The sequence below is a fragment of the Terrapene carolina genome, unplaced genomic scaffold, assembly GCF_002925995.2.
Source record: "Terrapene carolina triunguis isolate 2854851 unplaced genomic scaffold, T_m_triunguis-2.0 Scaffold120, whole genome shotgun sequence".
NCBI classification, from domain to species: Eukaryota; Metazoa; Chordata; order Testudines; family Emydidae; genus Terrapene; species Terrapene triunguis.
In genome coordinates this window covers 12,343,052-12,364,446 of record NW_020664471.1, presented here as the reverse complement: position 1 = coordinate 12,364,446, position 21,395 = coordinate 12,343,052, and the positions used below count along the sequence as shown (strand labels likewise).

General features: G+C 42.9%; 1 protein-coding gene across 1 annotated transcript in view; it reads right to left on the bottom strand.

Moving 5' to 3' along the window:
* Positions 1–16,607: 16,607 nt before the first annotated feature.
* The window catches only part of ASB3 (ankyrin repeat and SOCS box containing 3), a 115,313-nt gene continuing 110,525 nt past the window's right edge, over positions 16,608–21,395 (bottom strand). The window contains exon 11 of the mRNA XM_024204099.2: positions 16,608–18,447. Coding sequence (XP_024059867.1) covers positions 18,191–18,447 — 257 coding nt within the window. The 3' untranslated portion in view covers positions 16,608–18,190. The remainder of the gene's footprint in view (positions 18,448–21,395) is intronic.

Here is a 21,395-nt window from a genome sequence, read left to right as displayed (position 1 = left end):
GGCACTGCTATGGGTACCCGCATGGCCCCACAGTATGCCAACATTTTAATGGCTGACTTAGAACAATGCTTCCTTAGCTCTCGTCCCCTAATGCCCCTACTCTACTTGTGCTACATCGATGACATCTTCTTCATCTGGACCCATGGAAAGGAAGCCCTTGTGGAATTCTATCATGATTTCAATAATTTCCATCCCACTATTAACCTCAGCCTAGATCAATCCACACAAGCGGTCCATTTCCTGGACACTACTGTGCTAATAAGCGATGGTTACATAAATAGCACCCTATACCGGAAACCTACTGATCAATATACTTACCTACATGCCTCTAGCTTCCATCCAGGACACACCACAAGATCCATTGTCCACAGCCAAGCTCTAAGATACAACCGCATTTGCTCCAATCCCTCAGACAGAGACAAGCACCTACAAGATCTCTATCAAGCATTCTTAAAACTACAATACCCACCTGCTGAAGTGAAAAAACAGATTGACAGAGCCAGATGAGTACCCAGAAGTCACCTCCTACAAGACAGGCCCAACAAAGAAAATAACAGAACACCACTAGCTGTCACCTTCAGCCCCCAACTAAAACCTCTCCAGCGCATCATCAAAGATCTACAACCTATCCTGAAAGATGATCCCTCACTCTCACAGATCTTGGGAGACAGACCTGTCCTCGCTTACAGACAACCCCCCAACCTGAAGCAAATACTCACCAGCAACCACACATCACTGAACAAAAACACTAACCCAGGAACCTATCCTTGCAACAAAGCCCGGTGCCAACTCTGTCCACATATCTATTCAAGTGACATCATCATAGGACCTAATCACATCAGCCATAACATCAGGGGCTCATTCACCTGCACATCTACCAATATGATATATGACATCATGTGCCAGCAATGCCCCTCTGCCATGTACATTGGCCAAACCGGACAGTCTCTATGCAAAAGAATTAATGGACACAAATCTGACATCAGAAATCATAATACTCAAAAACCAGTGGGAGAACACTTTAACCTGTCTGGTCATTCAATGACAGACCTGCGGGTGGCTATTTTACAACAGAAAAGCTTCAAAAACAGACTCCAACGAGAAACTGCTGAACTTGAATTGATATGCAAATTAGACACAATCAATTTAGGTTTGAATAAAGACTGGGAATGGCTGAGCCATTACAAACATTGAATCTATCTCCCCATGTAAGTACTCTCACACTTCTTATCAACCTGTCTGTACTGGGCTATCTTGATTATCACTTCAAAAGTTTTTTTTCTCTTACTTAATTGGCCTCTCAGAGTTGGTAAGACAACTCCCATCTGTTCATGCTCTCTGTATGTGTGTGTATATATATCTCCTCAATATATGTTCCATTCTATGCATCCGAAGAAGTGGGATGTAGCCCACAAAAGCTTATGCTCAAATAAATTTGTTAGTCTCTAAGGTGCCACAAGTACTCCTGTTCTTTTTGCGGATACAGACTAACAATAGTGTTTAACAGTTGATAGAACTAAGCCATGAAGATCTGTAAAAGTGAAGCCAAGTAGTTTTTGTTTGATGTGGTGAAGGGGGAGCAAGTAGACACAAATGGAGATGTGATGTGGTTAGACCAAATAGACAAAGTTGCAAGCATTTGGTAACTGTACTGAGCATAAGCAGTGGCAAATTATGTCTGCAGAGGCACATTGAGGCCTGGTCCACATTACCCCCCCACTTCGGACTAAGGTACGCAAATTCAGCTACGTTAATAACGTAGCTGAATTCGAAGTACCTTAGTCCGAACTTACCGCGGGTCCAGACGCGGCAGGAAGGCTCCCCCGTCGATGCCGCGTACTCCTCTCGCCGAGCTGGAGTACCGGCGTCGACGGCGAGCACTTCCGGGATCGATCCCAGAACATCGATTGCCTGCCGTCAGACCCTCCGGTAAGTGTAGACGTACCCTTAGAGTTGATCCAATTCATATGGAAGTTAAGGGGAGTTTGTCCCGTGTTAGATAAGTAGAGCCCTGCAAATCTGTGGATTCCACTTTATATCTGCAGAGACCTTGTTTGCGAATCGGGTGCAAATACAAATTTTTTATCCACACAGAGCTCTATAGATAAGTTCCTTGAAGACAGATGGCTTCCACAGCTATGTAGGGGTGAAATCCTCATCCTTTGCACCAACCCTGACTAAACAGACTTATGCACATATGGAACGGTCCTTTAGAATTTGAGAATTCTGAAACCAGGAGGGTTCTATAGAAATGTAATGCGGTTCTTTAGAAACTGCTTTGTTAACTTATAGATTCCTTATCTTTTCCTTAGATTACTTGAGCCATCCTATAGAATTTATATAGCAGGGATATTGCTGCTATTTAGAATTCTCTATTGAATTCTATAGGATGGTCCAAAGCACCTATCAAAAAGATATAATTTTCAGTTAAATTCTATAGGTCGTTTCCATAAGGGAAGGAGCCAGTCCATGACTACTACTACTGTCTATAGGCTATAGTAATATTCATGATCCATTCTGCACCCCTCCCTTGAAGATTCGTGGCCTCCTTTGGGTGGTGGGATTTCCCCCCCTCTATCTTAGCCTGATACTTGTTGTGTTCTGTGACTGTTTAGTCATCAAAGGTCTTCCTTTACATTAGTTTCTCTGTTGTCAAATCAAGCCCTCAAAAGAGCAAGGAAATAACAAATCAGTAAAAAAGATTACAGTACCATTTCTTTTTTAAGGAATAGTGATTTTTTAAGCTAATTATGTCATTAATTTTCAATAATTTTCCAACAAGCCCTCAATTATATTACCACTCAATAGCTGTTGTCAACAAACTGCAGCCTTCTTTTCCCTGATTAAATTATGTTGAATTATATTTTTTCCATTAGAGAACAGTAGTCTTATGTCATTGTAGACACAGGCTGAGACATTTATTGGCTCAAAATAGAGAGCTCATAGAGTTTATTCCCAGGCCAAACACTCTGAGCATCTCTCTACCCCAAGAACATTGTTTGGCCACTCTATGCTTTCCATATGAGAGCTCTGTGATGCTGTAGTTTAAGTGCATTTCTTGTCATTTGTCACTCAGAAGCTTCATTTCCATCCCAAGATATAAAATGTGTATTTTCCCACCAGCAAATAATTATACAAAATGTAAAATATTTGAGTTGCAGGGAGATATTACTCCAGCAATTTTAAAGAATGTGGTCCAGTTAAAGATCTTAGTGCCCTGGTGTTGCCCTCATGTCCCAGATGATGCAGATTGAACTGACTAGGCAGATGCGAGCAGGGAAGAGCTTTTTTTGTAGTGTTCTCCTTCTGCTCCCGAGGATTGTACGGATGTTTCAGCACAGAAACATCTGCATTTGACTTCATTTGATTAGAGCTCTGCAAGAATTAGGGGCAGAATGAGAGAGGTGAAAGAGGTACAGCAGAGAGCAGTCATTCTCCATGGCATGTTCCCTTGTGACCGAGTCTTAATTATGCTGAAAAGCAGCATTACTCTATCTTTCTAGATAATGTGTCTATACTGAGCTCGTATCTGTGGCTTCAGGATGGATTTGGGTTAACCATGTCACCTAATTGATGTTAATCTTTGGTTCCCTCCCATCTATTTCATTTTTATTGTTAGGGTACGTCTATACTTACCTCCGGGTCCGGCGGTAAGCAATCGATCTTCTGGGATCGATTTATCGCATCTTGTCTAGACGTGATAAATCGATCCCGGATCGATCCTGGAAGTGCTTGCCGTTGATGCTGGTACTCCTGCTCTGCGAGAGGAGTACGCGGAGTCGACGGAGGAGCCTGCCTGCTGCGTGTGGACCCGCGGTAAGTTCGAACTAAGATACTTCGACTTCAGCTATGTTATTCACGTAGCTGAAGTTGCGTATCTTAGTTCGAAGTGGGGGGTTAGTGTGGACCAGCCCTTAGTGTGGAAGCTGTGGCAGAGAAAAAAGTCTTGCATTTATGTCCTAAAGACTGTAAGATTTCCATTCATTCTAATCTCCTGTGGAAGGACTGTGGGACAGCCACTGCAAAACTGAAAGTACAATCCTATCCCCATTGCACACAAGCAGGGCCAGCTCTAGGCACCAGCAAACCAAGCACGTGCTTGGGGCGGCACATTTTCAGGGGCGGCATTCCGGCCCTCTTTTTTTTTTTTTTTTTTGCTTCGGGAGGCAAAAGCCTAGAACCAGCCCTGGCAGCAGCAGCAGCAGCACATCGTGCACTGGGGGTGCCCCGGGGCCGCTGCGGTTCGTGCCACTAGCCGCAGGGGAGCAGCGCCCGCACCTTGTGGCTGGGCCAGGCGGGCTCCGAGCAGGGGACACTCTGGCTGGGGTCCGCCCCACGGGGCGCACGGAGCTGCCTGCAGGTGCCACAGGGTGACCGTCCCTGCAGCGTCGCAGCTGGGGCTGGGCGAAGCGGCCCGAGCCGCCCAGGGGCTGCAGCAGGGTGGCCAGAAGCAGCAGCAGCAGCGGGGCCATAAAGGGCGGGGCGCTGTCGTGCGGGGCCCGCGTCCCGCTCTCTGGCGCTCCACTCCCTCTGGGGCTGCCCTGCCCCAGCTCCTCAGCTCCCTGCCGGGGCAGTCCCCCCAGCTCTGCCCTCCTGGGTCCCGGCCAGTCCTGGAGGCGGGAGCCCCGGCTGGAGGGACCCTGGGCTGAGGCACGGCCCGGGAGCCCCGCTGCTTATCCCGACCCTGCCAGCGCCGGACCAGCTGGAGCCGAGCGGGGAGTGGGTGGAGTCAGCACTGGTGGGGGGAGCCCAGGGCTGGGGCGGCAGAGGGTGCGGGTCAAGTGGGGTGGAGAGCCCAGGGCTGGGGCGGCAGAGGGTGCGAGTGGGGTGGGAGGGAAAGCCCAGCGCTGGGGCTGCAGGGGGTGCGGGTGGGGGGGGAAGAGAGAACCCAGGGCTGGGGTGGCAGAGGGTGCGGGTGGGGGAGGGCACTGGTAGAGGGTGGGGGGGCAGCCAAAAAAATTTTTGCTTGGGGCAGCAAAAGACCTAGAGTCGGCCCTGCACACAAGGCCAAATCCTGCAGTCCTTAGTTGGCACAACTCCCATTGAAGTCAATGAGTAACGCTTGAAGAATTAGCCTCCAGGGGCTTGCCCTCCTCTCTATGGGCCAAACTGAAGTTAATGAAGAGCCTCCCATTGAATTCACTGGCATTGGAGCCTAGAAGGAGTTACATATTTAACAGCTCCTGCATCCTAACAACACCCCAGACTTAAAGTAAAATTCATAGTGTGCAACTTGAATGGCTACCAATCCGTTTCATTTTTATTACTGAACTAGTAACAGCACTTGTATTAGTTTTTAAATGCTCTGCTGATGGTCTAAAGACTTTGCCAGAGCAGCTCTGAAATGAAAAATATCATTGTCCGTATTGATAACTAGGTAACAGTCATCCAAGATCTAAATGATCAGCTAGTGCTGGCAATGAACCTTTGGAGGACAACAAATGAGACAAAATGAAGACGCTAAACTCGTCAGGGCCTGATCAAGGCATTCAGGAATCTTGATATAGCACGACACAGGGTCTAGTGACTCTGCCTATCGCCATGCAACTTGGCCCCACGCCCCTTGGAGTGGTGGCAGCAGGGAGTCCTCCTCCACACACACATTCTGCCCTCCCCTGCCAAACAAGTAGCTGCAGCTGGATGGCACCCCACCCCCATTCTGCCTCCCAGGTGCAACAGCAGGAATCCCTTCCGCTCTGAACCAGCAGAGCTGGCCACAGGGATCCTCACCCTAGGCCCAGTCAGGCAGGGGTTGCAACAAAGAAGCTCCCCATTAGTTATTCTAGTAGCCAGGGTATATCTGGGTGGGTGGGTATTCCAGTCCTGTGGCACTTATTCCTCCTGCCACACAGTGACCACTGGGGGGAGGGCTGATGGGCGCACTACAGAACAGCGAGCCCTGGAGTTAACACCCTAGCAGGCTGCATGAGGCAGTTCCCTTCCCAGAGCTATTGTATCATTCTCTCTGCAGACTCAGGCAGCTGAATTGGTTACACTCTGGGCACATTGTCAAGCTTTTCTGTGATGGCTAGAAACTTATATAAGGAAGCAAAAGCTGTGATTCTGATATAATCTCATGACTCCACCAAGTTGGGGCCATGGGCATGGACCACTAGTGCCTATGTCTTAACCCAGCCCTGGGCCTCTGGACAAACTCATTTCTTTTGTCCCTAAATATTCTACTGACATGTTCAATTTGTTCAGCTTGGTGCATGGGCCAATGACATTTGAATTTTTATATGTTTTTGTTTTTGCAGGCACAGAAATCAATCACACTTGACATCCATGCTTCCAGCGCATAATGGAACTGCTACCCAACACACTTTGAAAAGGTACAATTCTTTCTGTAGAGATTCTCCCTTCTCCCACTTCCCCTCCCAAGGCTGAATTGCACATAAAATATTTATGGTTACTCCTGTTGTAGTAAAACTGCTCTCATTGCAGTTTCCCCACAGAGTAAAATCACATTGTAAAAGGACGCGTCTGTAATTCTGAAGTTTCTGGTAGTTTGTGATGCAAATCATCTTTTGCAGCTAGTGAAAAGCACAGGCCAATTTTGAGGATCAATATTAATTTCAAGTGGAATTGTTCTAAAGGAAATCAGTAGAAACAGATGTGGCTTTTTATTGGCTCCCCAGGGTTAATATTGTTTCTTGTGATTGGTGGTGGTGTGGGGGAGCTTGGGTTTTATTTGTATCTGCTGTCCATGGCTGCTTTTTTATGTAGCATATATATTATGGTACATTTCTGTGGTTTTAGTTTCTGCATTGGTACTGCTTGGGTGCCTTCGTTGCTCTTTTAATAACTGGGGACGGGGGGAGAATCACACAGGAGAGTGCGAAGTGGAAGAGGAATCCTGTAGCGATACTGCCACACGATTATGCAGATTTGTACAAGCAACCTCAGTTGTGGTATTTCCTAATATTCGAGTGCTTGATTTTGCAACCTTAAAGTTCTTTTAATTTAGGGTTCTTATTCAGGGGGCATTTCTTTTAATATAGTTTTTGCATGTGTTTTTAAAAAAGCAAACTGAAAACACAGAAATTCCATCTTTTGGCCTCATATTGACCTTTAGCTCCACTGCCCAAACTTCTGCCACTTAAGCTAATGGAGTAACTGACAGCAGCAGTAGGCGGTCATCTTCTGTGTAGCCCAGCAGTAGAGGGGGATGAGACACATGTGTTGCCAGTAGGTTCTGCAGATATTTGCTGACAGCAGAGGAATGGTGAGACTTGGGAATCTTGGGTTCCATTCCAGGTTCTGGAGTGGTGTGTGCTCTAGGGGACACAGACTCTCATGCCTATCCCCCAAAGCATGACCCCTTCTGCTCTGTCCCTCTCAGTCCTCTGGACTCCCATCACAGTCCCAGTCACCTTGCTCTACCATCTTCCAGAAGGGACCATCATGATCTTCTAGTCTGAGCTGCATATTGCAAGCCACAGAACCTCATCCATCCCTCCTGTAGTAGGCTCATAACCTGTGCTAAGTTACCGAAGTCCTCAAATCTTGATGCAAAGACTTTAAGTCACAGGGACTCCACCACTTACTCTAGTTCAAACTAGCAAGTGACCCCTTCCCCACCCTGCAGAGAAAGGCGAACCTCCCCCAGGATCTTTGCCAATCTGACCTGGAGGAAAATTCCTTCCTGATCCCTAATATGGCAATCGGTTAGACCCTGAGTATGTGGGCAAGACACACCATCCAGACACAGGGAAAAGAATACTCTGTAGTAACTCAGAGCTCTCCCCCACAAGTGTCCCATCTCTGGCCGTTGGAGATATTTGCTAATAGCAATTGTGGATGAGCCATATGCCATTGCAGGTAGTGCCATCGTGCCATCCTCTCCATAATCTTATCAAGCTCAGGCTTAAAACAAGTTAAGTTTTTTGGCCCCACTACTCCCCTTGGAAGGCTGTTCCAGAACTTCACTCCTCTGATGGTTAGAAACCTTCATCTAATTTCAAACCTAAAAATTTTTATGGCCAGTTATATCAATTTGTTCTTGTTCCAGTATTGGTCCTTAACTTAAATAACTCCTCTCTCACCTTGGTGTTTATCCTCTGATGTATTCATAGAGAGCAATCATATCTCCCTTCATCCTTCATTTGGTTAGGTTAAACAAGCCAAGTTCTTCGAGTCTCCTCTTGTAAAATACATTATCCATTCCTCTGATCATCAGTTGAATTAATCTTTCGTAAAGATGGAAAACCAGAACTGCACCCAGTATTCCAGATGAGGTCTCACCAGTGCCTTATATAATGGCAATAATACTTTATATCTACTGGAAATACCTTGCCTGATGCATCCTAGGATTGAATTAGCCTTTTTCATAGCTGCATCACATTGGTAGCTCATAATCATCCTGTAATCATGTGATCACCAATACACCCAGGTCTTTTTCCTCCTCTGTCGCTTCCAACTGATAAATCCCCAGCTTATAGCAAAAATTCGTAGTGTTAGTCCCTAACTGCATTAGCTTGCACTTTGCACTATTAAATTTTATCCCATTTCTATTACTCCAGTTTTCAAATTTCTCCAAATCTTGTATCATGGTCTGGTCCTCCTCCATATCGGCAGTACCTCTCAACTCTGTACCATCCACAAATGTTATTAGCACACTTCCACTTTTTGTGCCAAGGTCATTAATGAAAATGTTAAATAAGATTGGTCCTAAAACCAATCCTTTAGGAACTCTACTAGTAACCTCCCTCCTGCCTGACAGCTCACTTTTCAACGTGACTTGTTGTAGTCTCCCCTTTAACCAGTTCCTCGCCTATCTATTGATTCTTGTATTAATCCCCATCTTCTCTATTTAACTAATGATTTCCCGTGGTGAACCGTATCAAATTCTTTACTAGAATCCAGGTAGATTAGATCTATTGCATTTCCTTAGTCTGGAAAATCCCTGGTTCCTATTCCCAGTCTTTGTCCAGCCAGGCCCAGTTCCTGCCCTGCCCCCTAAAGCTCCTTATTAGATCTGCCTCTCCCCCCCCTTCCCAGGCCCCACTGGCTCTCAGTTCCAATCTCCTTGTCAAGCCAGCCCCCATACCGCTTCAGTGCCCAGTCTATCTCCCACCACGACTCCCAGTCCCCTTCCACCAGAACCCCGAATCCCAATCCCCCCAGAAGACTCCTTGTCCCAATGAAATTCCCCATCACTCCCATAAGTCCAGCTTTTACCCCTCTGCATTCAACTCAAGCAGCTTGTTCCTCCAACCTGGCTGGGCCCAGCAGAGGGTCACTGAGAGCACAGCAGAGACAAACTGTCTAGACCCAGCCTGACCCACAGCAGCTCAGAGATACAATTGCATGGACAATCCTGCTTAGTCCCAGGCTGGAACATGTCCAATGCAGATGGACTCTTCAGAAAATTAAACTGCTAAAATCTAAGAAGGCTCTATTGAGCATGTGCAAACTACCATTTGCAATGGCTTGTAACTTGGCCAAATTTGGGCAGATTTTCATAGCAAAAGGCTCATCCCTGACATTAAGGCCACCCTCCTGATACATTTCAAGACCCTGCTCCAAAGTATTGGGCACTAGAGATGTTCAAAGAAAAGGCCACCAGAATCTCACATGGGCAAAAAATATCTTTTCCTAACCTTATTCTTGAAAAAGGCTAAACCATTCTGGTTAAAAACAAACAAACAAACAAAAAACAGCCTGAGGCAGACACGTCATGAAAAATGTCAACCCAAATGATTAAAGTTTGGCAAAATTATAAGCAACTGAAAACAGGGTGTTATAATGGGAAGTGTTGGGCAACCTTAATAATAGGTGGTGCCTGTAATTACACAGGATTTCACTGTAGCAGAAGCCACAAATCTTATGTTGTATTAATAATCTATATCATCACCCCTACATCCAGCCAGCCCAAAACCAGGAGGGGCATTTTCAGTGTTTAACACTTAGCAATCAGTCATACTAACTATCTAGGTACATGCCCTATAACCACCTCAGGTAGTTGTTTGTGTATACCCCTCCCCCAGAAAACTCAGAATGGTCACCATAAGCATGGGGCTAATTACAAAACCATATCTGGGAGGAGTTTCGTCTGGTTTTAGGGAGGTTTTTTTAATGTCCTTACAAACCATGAATACATTGTTTATTTTTAAAATCTTTCCACCTGCCCATAGAGGTAATGACAGGTTAAACTGACACAGTGAAATAAATAGATACCATCTATATTTCCTCACAGTAGTGGGATGATGGTGATCCCATGGCTTCCTGATAGCACATTATGGCTCTGTAGTTACTGAGTTAAGCTATGAGGTAACACCCCACCCCTTTCTCTCAAATTCCACTCACCAAGGCCTCAGATACAACAGTGATGAGGGAATATAAGTAGCCGGATGGATAGACAGAAAGATGAAGTGGAGTAATATTCTAAATTTGTATTTAAACACCACTGACGTGCACATTGCAGACTCAGTGTTATTGTAAGTGAACACTTGGGCTTTCTTATCAGCACTTTGTTCGCACACATGTGCACACTGGATGTGTTGTAACAATTCCCTGTAGTGACAATAGCTGTGTGGGCCAGTTTGAATAGAGACCAGTGCTGCTGTGAGCTGTTTGTTTCTGCTTTGACATCATTCATTTGTAAAAAGGTTTCTGGGGAGTTCCTTGTAACACATTCCTTTTCTCATTTCTCTTTTCAGTTTCCCAGTACATCCAAACCCTCCTAAATTATGGTGATGTTTGCATGAAAAATGTGGCCTAATATTTTAGTCCTATTTCTTTCCTTAGGTTAGTGGTAATTTAACCATAATTTTCCTCTGTCTGCCCTGAGCATGTCACCATAGCCTGAGCAGAACAGAACAGAACCGAACCCCATCAGAAGCAGATTGCACCTCACTTGTGCTTTGTGTTTTAGGAAACCAACATGTAGTGTTATAAGAATGGGTGGTCTCTCACATGTGTGAGATTCCCAGATATATTTGCATTAGTACAATGGACACATGAGAATCTTTGCAATAGCCTCAGATTAACTAGTACGCCACAGTTTAACACAATGGAGTCTGCAATGCGCAGAATGTACAGAGACTTTGAAACACAATATAAGAAAGCACTGTATGTTATGATTCAGAAATTGTGCTTTATTCTGTCAATATATTTACTTTGCATAATCACAAGTGAAATGATCTTGGAGGAGCAGTCTAGGCCTTTGGACAGTTACTTATATAATACATCTTATATAGCAGCCTGTACAATGTTAGCTACATCAGCAGTAGCAACGTGACAGAAGCATCTTTAGGTTACCCCACTCATCTGCCAGCATTTCCACTCTCCATCTTGTCCTTTGGAGATGGTGGGTGAAAGAGCAGGTCTTTTTATATGACAAACAATAGTCCAGCCCATTGTTGCTATGCCTGAATGTGCTTATGAAATGCTGCTCTGGCGAGTAACATGGTGATGACACTAGTTCTGACTACAGCTGCAAGTCAGTTGGATAGTTATGTGTCTGTTTCCATGAACTGCTGTGTGCTACTGCTTTGTGAACTCAGGCCTATAGGTGCTAATAGTGCTTTGCAGGTTCAGCTGGAAGGTGGGATCATTTTTATTAGTCTTTTTGGCATCTGCTCCGCAGTACGGTACTAAGAGGAGACTTAGCAATTTTCAGCCTGCACCCCCATCTGCTCCTGGCAGTACATTTTCCAGGAAGAGACGGCGGTGCAGGCTGAAAATTGCTAAGTCTCCTCCTAGTAATGTAGGGGGTAGATTTTCCAGGTCAGCAATGCTAGATGTGGCTGTGGGACTGGTTTATGAAATTCCTGTAGCCATGCTACCTTGCAGACGTGTGGCTTTTGTTTCAAGTTCTGGGCTGCCTTCCTGTGAGATAATCAAGGTCTTTTGATGGTGTATTGAGCATATTTTCTTAGACTCGATCTGTTGTATGCTGGCTGGGTTTATCACACTGCATTTTCTTTCTTGTTATGTGCTAATATGAAGGCTAACTTTTCACAGCTGTAGTTGGAGATGGTGGTAAGGAACATTCACCTCCTTGCTCCTGTAGCATGGAGTTTGCAGCACTGGGACTCAAGTTCTCTGCAACTGTCTACCTACACGCTCATGATGTGCCAATATATGTCATCTCCCTTGGGAACTGGGGCTGCGTTGTATGGCAGCTGACTCACTCATGACAAACTGTAGCAGCAGAGAGATGAGTAGCATGTACCAGTGACTAATAAACTAACTCCCTTTTCTTTGGTTGGAATAGAGGGAGTGCACATTTACCACTGTTGCAAGCTAAACTCCTGACCAGCTCAGTCGGGGGATGCTGTATCGGTACCTTGCTCATTGTAAAAGGTAAGTGCTGCTGCTGTTACTGTTGCCTATCTACTGCTCTTTGGATTTGTGACTCTGTGCAATTGGCCTGTACCAGCTACTACTTGTCTGGGGCGGTGGAGTATGTAAGAACTCAGGGCACGTCTTCACTACCCGCCGGATCGGCGGGTAGCAATCGTTCTATCGGGGATCGACTTATCGCGTCTAGTGAGGACGCGATAAAATCGATCCCTGATGGCTCTGCCGTCGACTCCGGAAATCCACCGTGGCAAGAGGCGGCAGCGGAGTCGACAGCGGCGCGGCAGCGGTCGACTTGCCGCCGTCCTCACAGCCAGGTAAGTCGACCTAAAATACGCCACTTCAGCTACGCTATTCACGTAGCTGAAGTTGCATATTTTAGGTCGACACCCCGCTGTAGTGTAGACCTAGCCTCACTCTTACATGGACTTACCACAAGCTAAGTGAAGAATAAGCAGCAGGGAGTGGGCCATAGGGGTACTGCTCAGCCATCCCCACTTTTTCTACATAGGATGCCCTTTTGGGGCTGCTTGTGGAACAGCACAGTGGGTTCTGTCAGTTGTTCATGTGTACAACTCTCCTTGGTAGTCCAGCAGCTATTCTGGTCAACCTTTAGGATCCACACAAGGTTTTTTTCTGCATTCAGTATCTAAAGACCATCCATCACAAGAATCTGCCTGATGACACTGTTGAGCATTTTGAAATATTGACATTTCATCCCCCCTTGCCACTTCCCATTCTGAAATTGGTCAAAGTTCTTGATGACACTACTTGCTGGCCAAAGAACTGTGGAACTGACCATGCAGGTGACTTCTTGTGAAATATGTCTAGTTGACAACACTGTCTGCAGCTGCTTTTTTAGACTTGAAACCAGTCATTGAACACTGATGTTGGTACAGGAGCCAATACATGTGATTAAATATGCTTGTTGTCAGTCTCTCATGAACTGGTTTGTAGGCCTATCGCTCTTGAATAGATAAGGTTAGAGTCAAATACCTTTGCTGGGTCAACCTATATATGCTTTTTGTTGTTGTTGTCATTTTCAGTATCTCTACTCTCCTTGGTATTTCATCACAGAACCCTGTGGGGACAGCTACATTCAAATTCTTCCATTTGGCAATTCGAATTGTAAGTACATCATCCACACTGACTGATAGTAGTGCCACTTAGCCACTGACAACATTTATTATTGCCTCTGGGTGCTTAGTGGGAGGTCTAACAGATCAATGCAATGGATAGAGGAGCCATTACTAGGAAACCAGAGCTATGCATCTGTAGTAATTCTTGACTTCATTTCTTCTTTATGGATCTCTTGTATTTGTGCTTGATAGGTGTCATTTATGTTTGCAGTGTCTTCCACCAGGCAACTGCATATGTGGAGGCTAAGAGCCCAATTCTTGAGAGTTTCTGGTTTCAGAGTAATCCAAATGATAGCACCATGGCACACTTCATGAAGATAGTTTCAATGTACATGTCACTCCATATACCATTCCATATTTCTGGAACATAGAGCATGACATGCTCACCCATGATGAACCACTCTAAGACATTACCTGGCATGGATTCCAAGGATTGAAGGTAATCCAGCTGAAGAAATGTATGGGAGCATCATAAGTGTTCATATTTCAAAATGCTCAGCAGTGACAAGGTGTCATGAGGCAGTTTCTTTGGTTGTAGGGTCTTGAAATTCAGAATCTACCAAACTTTGGCCTTGGCAAATGGATTTTTTTCCATTTTACATGCTAACAGAAATGGAAGGGGAGACAGAAGTCAGCCCAATTAGAAATTTAAGGTAACATTTGGACTTGAACGAGGAGTATTTGTGGCTTGAATAAAGACTGGGAGTGGATGGGTCATTATACAAAGTAAAAACTATTTCCCCATGCTAATTTTTCCCCTATTGTTACACACACCTTCTTATCAACTGTTTGAAATGGGCCATTCTGATTATCACTACAAAAGTTTTTTTTCTCCTGCTGATAATAGCCCACCTTAATTGATTAGTCTCTTTAGAGTTGGTATGGCAACACCCATTTTTTCATGTTCTCTGTGTATATACATCTTCCTACTGTATTTTCCACTGCATGCATCCGATGAAGTGGGTTTTAGCCCATGAAAGCTTATGCCCAAATAAATTTGTTAGTCTCCAAGGTGCCACAAGTACTCCTCGTTCTTTTTGCTGATACAGACTAACACGGCTACCACTCTGAAAATTGGACTTGAGAGGGGAGTGGGGGGCTCAAATCCTGAGATTTAGTTCTGTATGCACTTTGGGAGGGAAAATACTATTAACAAACTAACCTCTATTTATTAATTCTTTTGGCAGAGTGATCCTCTGAATTAGTTCAAGAGGAACGTTCACATTATTTGATCCAAACATGCATATTAACCTCAGAATTTCGTATTAATTATAGTTATGAAATAATTGGCCTATAAGGTCACCACATATACCTTCTTCTCCACATACTTTGTCTTGTTTCTAAGCAGAGTGAAAATTAGCATTTTTTACTGACTCATGATGGGCTTTATCATCCAAATGGTAAACCAGTGAGTAAAATGTTATGTAACCCTTGACTGATAAGAGAGACAAACACATATTATTCATGAATCTCATTGCTCCAATTGCAATTACCACCTGTTCCACTTCACCTATTAGGGGCATATGTGAAATACAAGCCAGGAGACAGAAAGTTTTGACTGGTGAGATCTGCACAATAATGCATTTGTGTTACACTGTTTTACCATTTTATCAAACACACATCTGCACTCTACATTACTAAAAACACAACCATTTTGGCATTTGAAGGATATCAATACAAGCATAATGTAAAAAGGATATATTTTTATTCCAATTATCAGCTTACTTTACATTTGGCCTCTTCTGTTTTTAATTACCCGCTATTTCACATTTAACAATGCTTTGAGTTTAAAACCAAAGATGACGAGTTTCTGAAGCATAGGTTCTCCAGATGTGGTCTTTGGTCCATTGGTGGTCTATGGAGCAATTATTGGGATCCACAATGAGATGGAGCTGGCTGGCAATTGCCTCCTATTTCCAGCTGCTAAATTTCATTGAAAGACAGCTAAAAACCACATAATACTTTATTCTTACTTTTCCATATAAACAATTGCTGTGTTGCCACCGGGCATATGTGATCACTTACAGGTGCGGAAAATGGGCTGCACAATTGTGAAAGGGAATGGATGTGATCCAGGAAACTGTTTCTATTAAGGTGTGGTGCACACCGGTGTTCCGTCGTGCAGCTGCCCCGGAGTGAAGCAAATGCTGCACACTTGATTAGCAGAATGGCACACAGCGGCGTGTGTTCAGGTGCCTCTCCCTCCGCTGCTCTGCAGCCGTGTTGCTCCTGCCCTCTGCCTTGGAGCCCCTGGGACCCTCCTGCAGGCTGTGAAGAGCGGGAGGGGGGAAAGGGGCACTGATGTCAGGGTGACTCCTTCCCCCTGTACCCCATCTCCACAGAGCAGGGCAGAGGGGACAGGGCTCAGGAGCAGGAGAGCTCAGCTGCTGCGGTCTGAGCTTCCTGGTGAGTGCCTTAGAGAGACAGTGCACAGTCTCTCATAGGCTTCCCCAGCAGCTAGCACACACACACACACACACACACACACACACAGTCTGTCTCTATCTCTGACGCGCGCGCGCGCGCACACAGAGTCTCTATCTATCTATCTATCACACACACACACACACACAGTCTGTCTCTATCTCTGACACACGTGCGCGCACACAGAGTCTCTATCTATCACACACACACACACACACACACACACACAGAGTCTCTTTCACACTCCCTTCCCAACACATACTTGTTTTGCTGTTATTGTTACTTCTTGGTACTTCCTGCAATGCACATATGTTCTCTGTCCTTTTATTCTTTCAAAGTGCTGTTATTTCAGTTTTTTGACTGGTCTATGCATTTCATGATTTTATTTTTCTCTTATGCTTAAATTTAATTCTTTGAGTAGTGAGTTCTAAAATGTCTAACCTGTCCTGGCTGGAGTAATTATCCCTATGGTAACTTTTAAAAAAAAATATATTATATCTAGGCTTTTTGTTTCTACTGGTGGCGCACATCCGCACATTACCTCGATATTGGTGCACATAATAAAATTCATTCCGCACCTGCATGGAAAAAATTACAGGGAACACTGGTGCACACTATGATCGTCTGAGAACCACTCCTATGAAAATGGCAGGGAGACTAAATGAGACTGACTCAAAGGCAAGCATGTTGAAATTTGATAAGAATTCCAACATGAAAATTTTCTTCTTAAATTGTTTATTGAATGAGACAAAAGGTTTGATAACACATGGAAAATATAGGCAATACCAAAGATTACAACATTAGCATTGTATCCTAACAATGAACATATGCACTCTGGTAGAGCACAGTACACAGGCACATCTCTACTCAGTGTTATCAAATTCCTCTCAGTACAAACCTCATGCGGAAATAAAGGTACTAAGCTAATAAGATCTTTTGAAGGCAAGAAGGAACTTGAGTAGACTGTTCTCACTCATGTTTATAGTTTGCATTTCCATTTATGAAGGATGGCTAACTTTTCCAACCCAGCAGTAATTATTTTTTTAATTTAAGCTACAATATTCACCATTGTTTGCATTCTTGACCATGGCCAGCTCTAGATAATGACATAGTTGGGACTTTGGTAACAGAAAAGTAGTGAGTGAGGATAGCCAGCAAGAACAGACATTCCATCTCCAGAAATATCCCAAACAGGGCCAGAACTCAAGTCATTACCAATCAGAACAGAGACTGTTAATGCTATGTAATTAAAGAAAAAATAAATACATTCAGCAGATTAAACTCCTCTTTGCAACCAGCAGATATGGGATCACTGAACTGGTAGGTGCTTAATCTCCTAATAAAAGAATTAGTAAGAAACTCCAAAATACTTTTTAGAGTAAGTAATAGGACAAATCACTACACTCATATTGAACCTGAATTCCTTTTGTACTCTAATTTCTAAGAAACTAGAATAAATAGTCCATGAATGTGAACATGAAATTTGGGATTATTGCAACATTTCAATTCTACTATAACATCATTCCAAATACCACTGTAGTATGTGCTGTTCAAACACTAATCTGAATACTGCTTTTTTCTTCTATCGAGTATGTGCATAAACCCTGATCTACATCTGTTAGGTACCAACAATTTCATTTTCATGTCTTTAAAGTTGGGAGGGAGGAAGTATTATTGGTTTGCAAATAAAATACTATGTATATTTTTATAATAAAATGAATATCCTAAGGCATTTTCATGGAAGGCAGAATAGAAGCAACTAATTATAGATTAATTAATTCATACAAATTAAAACAGATTATTGTCCGTTATCACAAGGATCAGACCTACCTCAACAAGCACTTTCCTTTTGGACATTCAGTGATCTCAGATGTCTGGCTCACCTAGGCCATTTCTAAACGTGTAAATACAGAATACTCATATAATTTGTAATTTTTTACTTTAAAACATATTTTGTTTGGCATGTATAGTATCTGTAATAGGATTTTTCACATTAACTTAGTGACTGACAGGGATAGCTATCTAGAAACTATGTTCACTGAACAGGTTGATTTTACCACATAAGAGGAAGGAATTTTCTTTTGAAAGAAAGAATACAAATGAAGGAACTAGAACAGATTTTTTTAAAAGCTTTCCATGTAGTTGAGTACATCATAACTTGCAACATACTTCTAATTAAAATGTAAACTGCAATGTGAAAAAACCCCTTTACTAGAGTAGCAAATATGCAGATACAGTAGCTCTCCTGTGGAGTCTGCTAATCGACATTCATAAAGTCTGCAACATTTGGGTCCAGTCTCAGGCAGTTGGACTATCAAGCATCAGCAACACATGCTTCCCTTCTTGGTGTCTTCTGAACGGGAATGAGTTGGGTAAAATGTTCCTTCATCCCATTCACCCTGAACATCCACCAGTTCTGGAATGCCATTTATTCTCAATATATCTAAATACAGCAGATAGTCCTGTAGACAAGTGGGCAAGGGAAATTTACGGATAAACTGGTCAGATTGTAGGTGTTCACTTTTTAAAATGGACCGGATCTCAAGACGACAAAGGTGAGCCAAGGAAGGGATAAAGGCTGTAAAATGAAAGAAACAAAAAATCAAACTGAGGAAAAGAACTACGGGATTAAACTATGTGCTTATATTTTTGCTTCTCTTAGGCAGTTCTCCTTTGATAAAAGACCATTAAATAAACCACTTGCCAGATGATTAATTAGAGTTCTAATGTCTGAAGAAGCCTAGCAGTTTTAAAACCAGCATTTTAGAATGTCTCTGTATCAGCTGGATAAAAATACCTTAATCTTGACATATATGAAAACAAACTATTTCACCCTCCACTAAAAAGTTCCACTCAATTCGCCTAAACCGCCAGTTGCTTGGACAGAGATTGGCAGATGTCATGGTACACACAGGGAGTGATAAAATTAAATTGAGATGATGGAAAGTCAACAATGGAAACACTAATTTACTGTGGGGAGAAAAGAGTAAATATTGATGACAAAAGTAGTTGGTTCATGATAGTATGATTGCCATCTTTTCTTATTATTATTCAGGCTATTACTAGTCAGCTTCTCCTTTAATGAACCAAGACTCACAATTACATTTTTGTAAAACATACCTACGAGTTGTCTTAACCTGTTGTGTTGGGTAATATGTTTTATTGTGAAATTAGAAATTATAAACCATCCCTGTGCAAACTCTCTCACACATATAGATACAATATAGCTAATATTAATATATATATATCCCTGGCTTGTGTCTCATCAAATTGCAGCCCAAGAGTCAAGTGGTGTACTAATGCAGAGAAAATACATTGCACTATGTTGTTACTATTTAATACAGATGCAACAGCGGAATTTTGGTGGCGTTTTACAGACAGTCCACTATGTCAATGTGGACAAGCACAAACCATGACACACATTGTTGGAGACTGCAAAATGACTCAACATCCTGGAGGTCTTCGTACCTTGAACATCGTTTACAAGAATGCTGCGGCTTGGCTTGACCAGATTGCATACGCCAAATAAATAAATAATACAGATGCTGGAATGCAGCTTTAAGCCTTCATATAATACATTAAGATTTTGTTTTACCTAAAATGTTGCTATAAGATCTGATTAATTAAGAATGACCAATCTGCTAAAAATTGAATAAGCAGCAGTGTCTTCATAGACACTCCCTTATATTAAGGAATATCATGGCCTGGTACGAGCTCAATTTTTGTTTCAGACAGACACCAGAAGAGAACAAAAATATATCTGATTATACAAAAGAAAGGAGACAGGGAGACTTAACTGTGTTGAGTCTTCCATAATGTAATTCTCTCCTTTCACCTCCTTCTCTCTCATCTTCCCCTTCTTATTTTATAGAAAAATTTGTTTTAAACTCACATTTCTCACTAACAATCTCTTGGTCACAATCTTATAAAATTCATGACTTTTATAAACACTTAAGGATCTGATTCTCATTTTTACTAAGGCCTCTTTACCGCCAATCTGACAGTGCAAAGTGGTATAATCATCTACAATAATTCTGCTGCTACAGTAATTTTGCCAAAACCAAGGTTTAAACCAGAGCAGCAGTATCTAGCCCAACCCATTTTTGAGTTATGATGAGCAAAAATTAAATAAATATATTAGAAATATATCCATAAAAAGAGATTGTGTCATTTTTTGGACTCCTCAGTCTCTCAGATTTGCCTCAGATGCTCTAGAAAATTTTTGCACTGGCACAACATAAAACCTTAAAAATGTCAGGTAGACTGATAAATTTGGGTGCAATGAAAAGATCCAAACTTGGTTTAAAATGGAAGGCTTCATTAAACCTTAAATGCCAAGTCTCCAGAATGGCGTTAGGACTTGCTTACAGAACAAAGAGCCCAGTTTGAATGGAATTTAAGGTAGATTTAAAAAGCATAAAAAGAATCAGCATGCCAGATTTTTTGCCAACAGTGCTCAGTGGCAGAAAGGAAGAGGAGAAGCAATGGAGTTAGTGAAGGGTGTCAGAATTCAAATGTTAGGAAAAGAGAGTCCGGATCAAGGAAACATGGTAAGAGTTTAAATCAATTGCGGGGAGAGGGGAATGAGGAGGAATAAAAGAAAAGGAATCAAGATTAAAAGAGGACATCGTCCATCTATTGAGTGAGCTAACAGAGAGGGGAAAGCTATGGAGAGAAGAGTGAAGGTTAATTAAATTAACTATTACCCAAGTGCAGACATTACGTTATACTAGCCGACCCATACAAAAGACAGGAAAAAACAATTTCTGATCAGAGTTTAACTTAACCTTTTCATTATTAAAAGATGGTATTTCATTCTTCGGTTGGTCTATTTAGCAAATGACGATCACATACTGTATCTTCACACTCCTACCCACACTCTCCCAATGGGTGGTGTGTGGCTACGTGGTTTCCATAAGTAATTGGCTGACCTTTATCTCAAGAGCAGGAGTGTGACAGAGCAACAAGAACTTGTATAAAATATCTGTGCTCTAACTGGAAAAAAACAAACTTGTATCTATGTTCCCTACTCCCAGGCTACTATCACCTCAGAGTCCCTTTCCTCTCAGGCCACAACCAATCTGTTGTCTCTCCAAAGGTTTAAAGTGGAATTCCCTGCCTTTGAGGTCCCCTTTTTGCCAAGGAAATATAATAAAGGACAGTAACATGAATAGCTAGAACAATGTCTTAACTTTAAAGTTGTTTTCTCTCTGTCCCCTGCCATTTCTTTACTGCCTTTTCTCTCAGGCTAATAGGAGTAAAAGGGTATATTTTTCAAGCCTTGTTGATGGTGACAATCCTCTTTGGCCTTTCCCACAAAATGGGTGGGGGGAGTTCTCTTCCTTTCCCCATCCCCTGGTTTATGTGGACAGGGGAAATTGTTTCAGAGTAGCAGCCGTGTTAGTCTGTATCCGCAAAAAGAACAGGAGTACTTGTGGCACTTTAGAGACTAACAAATTTATTAGAGCATAAGCTTTCGTGGGCTACAACCCACTTCTTCGGATGCATATAGAGTGCATCCGAAGA